Below are 10,799 nucleotides of genomic sequence, written 5' to 3'. Positions count from 1 at the left end.
TATTTCAAATAAAGCTTTATATAAAATATAATATATATGTAATATTTATAACATTTAAAATTTTAATATTTAAAAAAATGAATATTAATAAATACTTATCATAAATATTCTGTGCTGTCTGGGCTGTTAAATATTAAAACTAATTACTACTATAACAATTAAAAATACTATAATTTTAATAGAAAAAATAAAACTTATAAGGTATACATTGATTAAAATCAAACGAAATAAACATCTATTTTAAATATTATTTAACGTCGTCACTTGAATTAGTAATTTTCATCTATGTTGGGTTTTCCAACGATGATGTTTTACAGTTGTTACATTATAAAAATCATCGCGTCGAGATGTTGTTTTAACTTACAATTAATCTTAATTGCACTAATGGTTGCAGAGAATCACCTTCGAGCTCACCTCGCCGATCTCGCTAGTCTTTCCAGAATCCAGGATCTCTTCGATCTCCGGAAACTGCAGGCTTTCATTCACGCTGGTAGTCAACTCCACTAGTTCGACTTCGACGGGTACTTCCCTCTCACGTTTATCCTCAAAAGTCACTTGCGACAATTCGGGAACGTGCTCATCCACCTGCATAGTGAACAGTAATTAAAAAATTTAAATTTTTGGCCAAAATATAAATCTCTATAAAAATAAACTTTACGACTAAGAAACGCTAAAACTAATCATTTATAAATTATTTAACTAAAAACTTTACACATAACAATATTTAATTTTAAAATGTGCATTATTTATATAAAAAGATTTATTTTTATATACAACTTTACTATACTATTATCTATTTAAATATATGAAGAATTATTAAATATATTTTACATATTTAGTTTTGAAATTAAAAGTACAAAAAGATTTAAAATTGACAATAAAATAATTTTATTTTAATTTAACAAAATTATTAATTTATTTTCATAAAATTATGTAAAAAAAATTAATGAACAAATTAATTTTGCTGATTTTATTACGTTAATATTGTTTGTTGATACATTAATATTAATATTATTTTAGTCCTCTTTATTTGGAGAAAAAAGTTTAATATCATTTAAAAATCGTAAATCATCGTTATCTTCCTCATTTCTTTCATCTAAATTTGTTTCCTCAAACTCCATTTCGTTATCATTTTCATCTTCTTTGCTACTTAAAGAATTAATTTGATTCTCAGTATGTATATCAATAATTAAATGACTGCAGATAGTAAAAACTGTCGTGAACGATTTTCCAAAGTGAAAGACGATATATGTATAAATGGATCTAATGATTTATATGAGTTTATCACAGACCCACTCATATATCATCCTTTAATATGCTAAATCTATTAAAAATATCTGTAGCGTATGAATTCTTAAATCTTTTCAAATGTCTCCTTTATTCTTATATAAAATTTATTCCTCGCTTTAGCAGCTTCCTCCCAAAGATATCCAACTGGTAAAATGCCATATTCTTTAAAATTTGCTTACCATGAATTAAAATTTTATGGACAGTTACTAGCGTCGGGTGCCAAGAATATAATTTTTGATATAATTTGACTGTTTCTAAATGTTTTCCGAACGGTTTAGCATTTAGTTTTAATTGACATGAAAGGACAATCAAAATTATTCTAAAATTTTCTATTAGCTGATGATAATTAACGTTTGTAATTTTTGCAAATACGATAGTTTGAGAGAATGCTTTACGTGCCATGTTTCCATTATTGAAATTTCCATTACCACCAGATCTTGGCTTATCAACATGTAAATTAATTAGTTTCTTTCGAAATTTTTCTTGAACTTATTTTTTTGTTGCTGCTATTTTCTTCCTGTGGATCTTTAATTATCCATTTACGAACTTCAATTTTATATAAAATATGAAGAATACATTCGAAGAATACAGTCTTATCCAAACCTGCAGAGGAATGATACCGAGTTGTAATTAGTTAGAATTTGTATCAGTTATATAATTACAAATTTTTCCGTCTATCATGTTAAAAATAAAGATGAACAATCGAAAGTTTATCATTTATTAATATCAATGCTCATGAAAGCGTCTATTTTAGTATCAAGACTGGTTTTTTCTTTTAAAATATGCCGTTTCTTTAATGAACTCTAGTTTTAGAAGATGGCAGAATCGAATAATTGTGGGCTCCTGTTATTCCATAAAATAGTTCCGTCATTACTTACTAATCTTAAAAGAATAATCGTGGAGCAAATAAGCTCGTTCAAATGCGAACAATATATCTTTCAATATAAAATATTTTGAACGTTGCTTTACTTTCTCTTTTTTTTTACTGATAAATGATAATAAAATGATGTGTATAATAATTTTAAAAATATGACAACAGGACATTATAACATTGTATCTATATTTATCTAAAATAAAATTAAAAAAAATAAATTTTAGCTAAAAATTTTTAATTTTCAAACCACTGTGATCTGGTCGGCCAGACTCTCCTCCCGTTCGTCTAAGAGCGTCAAGTGGGTTTCTGCCTCGACGATGCCGTTTATGACCTCCTCCGGCTCCGGCGAAAACGCCTTCTCCTCGGATTTAGAGACCTCCACGCTCTTGACGTAGTTGATGCACTTTTCCGAAGGCGGCACCACCGCCTCATACAGAGAAGTCACAGTCTGGAACATGAGAGAGAGACGAGAGTGGCACGATGATGTCACGAAAGCGAGAATATGTGCTCGTAGAAGGGTGCTTGATTATTTTTACGCGTTGATAACTTGCGTCGACTATCGTTTGGTTTTGCTAGTGACAAGTTTATTTTGACTTAGAACGAATTTGCGCGATTGTCATGACGTGATTCGTGTAAAAAAATTAGTCTAATTCTTCAGCTGACGATGAATGTTAATGCAGATTCAAACGCTCTCTCTTAAATTTTTAGAAAAAGAGAGGGAGAGAAAGATAAAGAAGTAGATAAATTAACAATTCATCAACGATCTTTCTGTTAAAATGTTTGAAAATTGAAAATCTCTAGATCAAAGAAAGTCCCGGACAAAAAGAAAAAAAAGTCATAGACAGATATATGTATTTCTTAGGAAAAAAAGTTGTTCATCGGACACTCAACATCTTCGGAATTTTTTGAAAGAAAAAAGAATCTTAGAATGGAGAATCTTAATATAAAATAATAAAAAACTTTTCGCATCAATACGCGTGATACATATTATCAAATATATTATGTCGCTCATATCTAAAAACATCCGAATTTTTAATATTCTCGATCACATCTTTGTGATTCTTTGCGATGTTGCAAGTACGGTCAGTCTGTTCAATTAATACCAGATGTAATTATACCTGTATATTAAATTTGGGCTTCTCATAGAAGATCTTGCGATCGTTGCGCTGGCCGCAGAGATGATTGATACTGTCGTTGATATTGTTATTGTACTCGTTGTCATCGTTCTCCGGCAACGGAGCTACCTCATCATGGTGATGAAGTGGCGGGTAATCGGAACAACTATCGTGTTCGTCCTCAGTCAGGTCTGTGTCCGATAACAGGGAAGGTGCCAAATGCTGGAAGCCGGGATAGTTGGGATTGACGATGCCGCGGCAGCCTGCCGGCAGATTCCCTTCTTCAGACCAATCAGACCACTCGGATGGCGTCAACTCGTGCGACGAGTTCTCGTGCGGAGAGTTACGCCCTGCAACATTTCGCAGTTACGCTCATCTCAGCATCAGCCGAATAATTGGACGTCGTAGCTCGTGACTCATCGTCATCATCGCACCGCGCCGGTCGGCTAGTGCGCTTGTAAGTCGATTGTCTTTCCACCAGCAATATTTTACGTGCATTCTCTAAAATTTTTAGAGTGAATTGTCACTCTGAAGAGTGAAATCTCATTCTTAACTCTAAAACGCATACTTCTAGAAAAATTCCGAAAACACACATCATGGATCTAGAAGATTCATTGTAACTTTGATAGATTGTAACATCGGAGTTCAGATTAATATTTTTAGACTTCCTTTATTTTATTTTAAAGCTCTAAGGTTTGGAAATATATATCTAATATTAGAAATATATCTAATAAATATTAGATCTACAGAGATATAATAATATCAAAGAAGATATATATACGTATAAGTGTAATCTGATAAAAATTGGCGTACGTATCTACAGAGATATAATATCAAAATAGATCTATAATCTTGGCCAAAGGTATAAGGTAGTAAGGCACAATTGCAATTTTGTCGCATTTTACGAAAAGTTAAGTATCTTGACGAAAAAAAATCTTACAAGGAAAGTTTCACAACTGTCCGGAACCGATTTGATTCTGAAGAGACGTATTTTTTTATGCGTCCGCTAACTCATGTTTAAGGGGTGAAACACTCCTTTGAAGAAAAACGGTATTTCTATTTCGAGCTGAATACCGTCGGAAGTATAAAAGATGGAAAAAAATTTTTTAAACAAAAGTTGTACGGTTTCAAGAGTACGCATAAAAAAATACGTGTCTCTTAGATTTTCGTGTTTAACAACATATTTCATGAAGAATCAAATCGGTTCCGGACAATTGTGAAATTTCTCTTGTAAGTAAATCAAAAGGATTGCCTGCATAATTATATCTAATGAGATAAATGTTTATATATTAGGATATAAATAGATCAAAGTACAATATATTTACATCGATCTATTTTGATCAGGTCAAAATGAAGATCTCTTAAGATCTCATTTTAGATCTAATGAGATCTATATGTATATAAGTGAAATCTTCATTTTTTTCTGGGATGCGACATCGATAAGAATGAATTCCTCATGTTTGATTTTAACACTTCTTTGTCTTCGAGAATTCTTGGTACTGTTGTTAGATTTGTTGGTCATCATTGAATTAGATCATGCAATGATGTCATGATCAATCATTGGTTCCTGAGCTTTAATTTTAACAATATACACGATTACTCATGTAAAGACTTGTGGCTGTGTAGTCTCTTTCTATAAACTGCAATGTCCTTTATATGGATCTTTGGTTTTGTGGGACAGATTAACACGATGGATTATTATCAGCTGCAACGTATAAGCTTCAAATTATTGTGGTATATTGCAATATTAACTGTTATATATAGATTACTGACTCTAGAAATTCTACATTTTATGAATAATTTCATATTCTGCTTCTGCGCTGATAATTTTTAAATTTAGACTACAGTTGCAGATTTTAAATGCTTAATAAATAATAAATCATTGTGTATTGTAAGTTAATTATCGTGAAAATGTACCACACTTTGTCTGCAATACGCGACCGCGAATGACTTTGGTTAAACTAAAAATCTCGAGCTTGCACTTTACGGATGATGGTTAATGTCAAGGATGTAAAACGCGTTATTAATGGCAGCCACTGGAAAATATCGAAGTTCGCCACACGTCGTGTCTGTTACGCTTCTGCGACGAAACCTTCAACCGCCATTGTTTTCCAATAAAATCTCGAACATATATCAGTATAGTGTAGCATTTGAAAGAAGCGTGAAGACTAAAAAGTAAGCCAATCAATTAATTGCTCGATAGAAGCGGAGATCTGCGAAATTAATAGATCTAATGATTCAGATATATTCATTTATTGCCTAGACATATTCTTTAAAAGATATATTCTTTAAAAATATGTGTTTAATCAATACAAAAAAAATATATCTTTTTCTTCTATCTCTTTGGAATTACTTCACTTATCAATTTTTTTTAAATTTTTTCATGGGTTACGTCGTGATTTAATTGCATGAAGAAATTCTTATTCTATTCTATTCTATTGTACGATTCTATTATACATGGGTTAATTCAGGGACGATAGGGCTCACCTTCGTAACCGGTGAGGCTTTCGATGGAGCTGCTACTTTGTATCCTCAGCCCGGTTAGATTGTTGTTTACGTTGGCGGATTGCTCTTCGATCGTGCCTAATAATACAAGTCTCTTACTTATAAATCATGCTTTTATCTTTCTCTAAATGCTTTTTATACTCTATTAATTTCCTTTTTCTGAATTTATTTATTTTACATTTCCCTGATGCGAAATCGCATATGATATAAATCATCGGTCGCATTATATTAATAATATATGTCAATCATATATAAATAATTTCACGTAAATAAATAACTGACAGAATATAGACAGCAAATGTTGAAACGTGAGATAATTAATAATGACATCTATTGTATATATACAGGATGTTCCGTAAAAACCGTAACAACACTTAAAGAAAAATTCCTGAGATTATTTAGAAACGAAAATTCTAATACCAAAATGTTGTCGGGCTATAATAATTTTTTAATGTAATAAATAGGAGCACGGCAGTGTCTCGCGCCATGCCTTAGCGCCGAGACATTTATACCGTGTCTCCAGATTAATGATTCAAAATGTCAATAACTTTATCTTCGTGAACATAATCTTTATATCGATTGATATTAACAAGACGCAACGAGTAGCTTTCGCTTTTAGCACTTTGTGTTCTATCTATTATCTAAACGCGCAAAATTTAGGCAGTGCGATTCGTTAACTTTAAATTTATAAATCAAACATTATTATAGCCTCGACATTTTGGTATTAGAATTTTCGTCTCAAAGTTATGTCAGGAATCTCCCCTTAAGCGTTGTTACAATCTTGATGGGACATCCTGTATTACATAGAATGTAATATATGTTATATATTGTAATATATTGTATACGTATATAGGGTATCCCAAAAAAAAATTCGTGAATTAAAATACCACACAGTAAAAAAGTTTCCAAAAATTAAATAAAAAAATTATAATAAAAATGTCCGATTTATGTGAATCACATCACATATGTATATAAAGAGCTGCCAAATATATGTACGGTCAAAACTAGTAGATGTGTTAAGATAAAAATAATTATACATATATAAATTCCTAAATACATCTATCTCAATCAGACTATGCGCCGCATACTATCGGCTTTACAACACAATCATTTAACTGAAACAATAATCTAATTCACAAATTAATTTTTAATCATCAATTTAATACTACTAGCACATTTAAAATTCTATAAAGAACTTATTGTGAAAAATATTACTTCAGCCAGAAATCGAACTTGGGACTAAAAAATTATTTGTGAATTTTTATTTTAAGAAAAGTTTGTGAAACAATAAAGGTTTAAACATGGCCAATTATGGACTATGTTTAGACCCGTGGACTATGTTAAAACGCTGAAATACGCGTTTACTAATACCACTGCACGTGCGATTCATGGACAGGTAGCCGTCTAAACGAAATTGTCTAATCTATAATTAACTATAGTTAAGCTCTTATATTTCAAAAATTACTGCTTGAAATAAAAATGTAGGTACACTTTTTTACTTAACTTTTCGAAAACCTTCTTACTATAATATTTTAATTTCGGGACACCTTGTGTATATATATATATATACTAATAAATATAAAATATCGTTACTTTGATTTAATATTTTAATTATTAAAAATTCTGTAAAAGAGAGAGAGTAAACCATTGCATATTTTCTAAAACGCAGAAGGAGCATCTAAAGATGGTTCTTTTTAAATCGATACAAGTTTGTAATATGCGCACTGGGCACACATACACACATACAGGACAAGCAGATTACAGCAATTGATAAACGCAATTTAAATTTAACACTTTTAACAGACACACTCACCTTCGTAATCGGCGAGACTTTCGACAGAGCTGTTCCTCCGTATCCTCGGCTCGGTGAGATTATTGTTGACGTTGACAGGTTGCTGCGTTGACGGGTTGCTCTGCTGCACGTTGTCGCGCGCGATCGCTAGAGAGGACCACGTGGTGGTGTCCTCGGCCAGCCGGAAATCCGCCGACTCGTCGTTCGGATAATCCGGTTCAGGAGTGGCGACCGGCTCCCGAGCTGCGTTCTCGTTGCGATCGCCGATCTCGCCGGCCCCGACGCTCCGGCTCGGGCTGTGCCTGCGGAGCTGGCTGCGAGCGAGACCGAGAAATGAGTCCAGGTGGATCGATACTAGCGTTGCCGTTAGGTATACCACTCGAGCCCGCCGATGCCGAGGCGGCATAGGCGGCAGCACGCCTACGGCCGCCACGGAGACGGATCAGACGTTTATATTTAGCGTAACTTATAACTAGGAAATAATCAGCCGACTTGCTCAGGCAAAGATTATAGCGATTGACATTTGCAGCCATGACTCTACGCAACCCCGTTACCCCGCGTGCACGGCCATTATGACGTGTATATTTATTTAGTTCTTCGCTTTTTCTAATTACATACAATGTTAGGAAATGTGAATGAGAAAATATAGTTTCCTTGAGGAAACATTGGTAATTAAGCTCGCTTTAATTTGGGACATCACTAATAAATATAATATATATAAATTATAGAATTGAAATTGATAACAGAAATAATTCATTCATCGTTTTTCCATTACCGCTGGAATGCTTCAGCAACTATATTTAGTGTGGATTTTAAAATAATTTATTTTAAATTGAAATGTTAACAGTATTTTTAACACACAAAATAAATGATTAATTGTCCAGTATTAGTATTAAATTTTTATAAAGGCAACTGTTATATTTCTTACAATTCTTTATTATCAAGAAAGAGTTATCTCATTTTTTCAATTTTTAAAAAAATGTATTAATTCTCACATTTAATTTCGAAACTCTTACATATTTAAAAGATTAATAAATTATATAAGACTATAATTTTCGCAATGTACAGTTAGAAAAAAAAGTCTAATAATATTTTTAATCTTCAGGGTGGAAAAAGATTGTATCTTCAATTCGATTTATATATTGTATTAAAAAATAATAAACATAAATAATTTTTGAATAACTAAAATATTTAAGCTAGAAGGGCGTACAACATTCAAAGTTATTGTAACGTTATAAAGAATGTGAATTCATTATAAAATAACATTGATAAAAACTTATAAAAACGACTCTAACGGCCAGCATTAAAATCAGCACTTGAGAAACACATTATGTAATATGAAGAACAAAATAGCAACTTTCCGCGAATTGTGGCATTCACATTTCCGCATCCGTTTCAGCACCTCGATTAGGGGACGATTATTATTATCTGCGCACGTGATCGCCGACCCGGCCGGCCGTCAATTAACCCTCTGTTATGAGCGCCGTAATAGATTTCATCATCTCGTTGGGGTAACTTACTTGTTGTTCAGTCCACCGGGATGCAACGATACCGAGACCGACTCCCTGAGCCGCATATCGATTGATCCTCGTCTGAAAAAGAACGCGTACGATCGGTTTAATTCCTCCATCTTTCGAAATAGATAGAGATAGTGAGAGAAAAAAAGGGGATGAATCTTCGCGCGCGCACTTCACTGGCCACCCTCTTCTCGAGCGACAGAGAGGGAGAAAAAGAAAGAGAGCGAGAGAGAGAGAGCGCGCTCGGAAACGAACGTGAGATCCTCCGCGAGAACTCCCGAGAGGTTGCCAATCAGCCGAGAGCAAGTAGTCACGAGAACGAGCGGAACCGCGAATCGATTGTGCGACACACGCTCAAACTCTCTCCAGCTCTCCGTCCAGCATTCAACAAGACTACCGAGGAAAATAGGGAATGGGACTCACCGTCCGCCATGTTGAAGTCGTGCGCAAGGTTGCTTGCGTTCAGCCCCGCGGTTTATCGACTCGCGACCGACACCCTCGTTTTACCCTCCCCTCCCATCCCGCCCTCGACCACCCATCGTTTTGTTCGCCAACCCCCTCTTCCTCCTCAGGGATGGTTTCGCACGTTCGAGCGCCCTGAAACTTCCGCGTTCTCTACCTCTTTTCTCAGCATCACCATATTTGATTTTATGAGGGTGACTCGGAGTAAACTTTGATTAACTACTTAGCAAACAAACTGATGCTATTTATTGTCATTTTGACGTTACGCCTTTAACGTCAAAATTAACGAGAATAATGTCAGTTTGTTTATGGGTAAATCGGTGTTAAACTTATCAAATAACGTATAACCTGTGCTATATCTTGTTAGTTAACATAGAATTTTTGCTTGTCCGACGGATATCAAGAAAAAAGGGATTAAATTAGGGACAACGAATTATATTTAGAAATTTTGCTGCAAACGGTTCTGCCAGTTGAACTAATCGCCGATTAAGTTAATTGGTACTTGCAAGTATATATTTGGGGCACATTTGGGACGTAGCTTTCTGTCATGTTACAAAATAATTTTTATGAGTTTATAATACTGATTTGACTATGGTGAAAATAAAAATCAGAACGTAAATCGAATGTAAGAGCAGCAGAAGCGTAAACGCCCCTGTTATATTTCGTGTTGCCTCAATTTTTGCCTCCTAGAAGTTTAATTCATTTACGCTTCTGTAATTTTTCCCTTGCATTCAACTTATGCTCCATCTTTTATTATCGTCAGGGAAGAAACATATGTGCTTTTTGCATTCATTGTTCATGCTATTTTAATAACTTATACTATTGTGTGTTTCATAATAGTAATGAGATATAGAAATACAATAAATATTAAAAATTTTATATCTAGGAAATCCACATTTTACATCCAAACTATACACACTGATTTGTTTTTTTTTTTTTTTTTTTACGTACTTGAATATCACGTAATTTTTGTGTTATTTATAAATATATCGAGATATGCCGTACAATCTATAATAAAGTGCATGCATGATAAATTTGAAAAGTGGATTTCTATAGAAATTAACTCTGATCTCATAATGCTATTAAAAGATTTTACATGAGCAAAATTTCAAATATACAGGGTGTTTCCAAATTAAATGGCAAAACTTCGGGAGCGTGTAGAGGAGTAAAAAACTAAGAAAAAAAGTCCTATAGACATATGCTCCTTTTTGCTTTGTTTCGCAGGAAATCACGAAAAAAGAAAA

General features: G+C 33.4%; 1 protein-coding gene across 3 annotated transcripts in view; it reads right to left on the bottom strand.

Annotated features, from left to right (window-relative positions):
- Window positions 1-10,799, bottom strand: part of Schip1 (Schwannomin interacting protein 1) — a 28,671-nt gene that overhangs the window by 9,912 nt on the left and 7,960 nt on the right. The window contains exons 1-7 of one of the 3 annotated variants that reach the window (XM_018444741.1): window positions 9,517-9,563; window positions 9,097-9,168; window positions 7,598-7,890; window positions 5,767-5,862; window positions 3,283-3,629; window positions 2,412-2,612; window positions 403-585 (exon numbers count right to left, since the gene is read on the bottom strand). In XM_018444741.1, coding sequence (XP_018300243.1) covers window positions 403-585; window positions 2,412-2,612; window positions 3,283-3,629; window positions 5,767-5,862; window positions 7,598-7,890; window positions 9,097-9,152 — 1,176 coding nt within the window. In that variant the 5' untranslated portion in view covers window positions 9,153-9,168; window positions 9,517-9,563. Of the gene's footprint in view, window positions 1-402; window positions 586-2,411; window positions 2,613-3,282; window positions 3,630-5,766; window positions 5,863-7,597; window positions 7,891-9,096; window positions 9,169-9,348; window positions 9,394-9,516; window positions 9,564-10,799 lie in introns of those variants that run through there. The other 2 variants (XM_018444742.1, XM_018444743.1) reach the window with 2 other exon arrangements.

The sequence above is a fragment of the Mycetomoellerius zeteki genome, unplaced genomic scaffold, assembly GCF_001594055.1.
Source record: "Mycetomoellerius zeteki isolate Tzet28-1 unplaced genomic scaffold, Tzet1.0 scaffold154, whole genome shotgun sequence".
In the NCBI taxonomy this organism is placed as follows: Eukaryota; Metazoa; Arthropoda; class Insecta; order Hymenoptera; family Formicidae; genus Mycetomoellerius; species Mycetomoellerius zeteki.
This window is presented reverse-complemented; position numbering and strand designations above follow the sequence as displayed.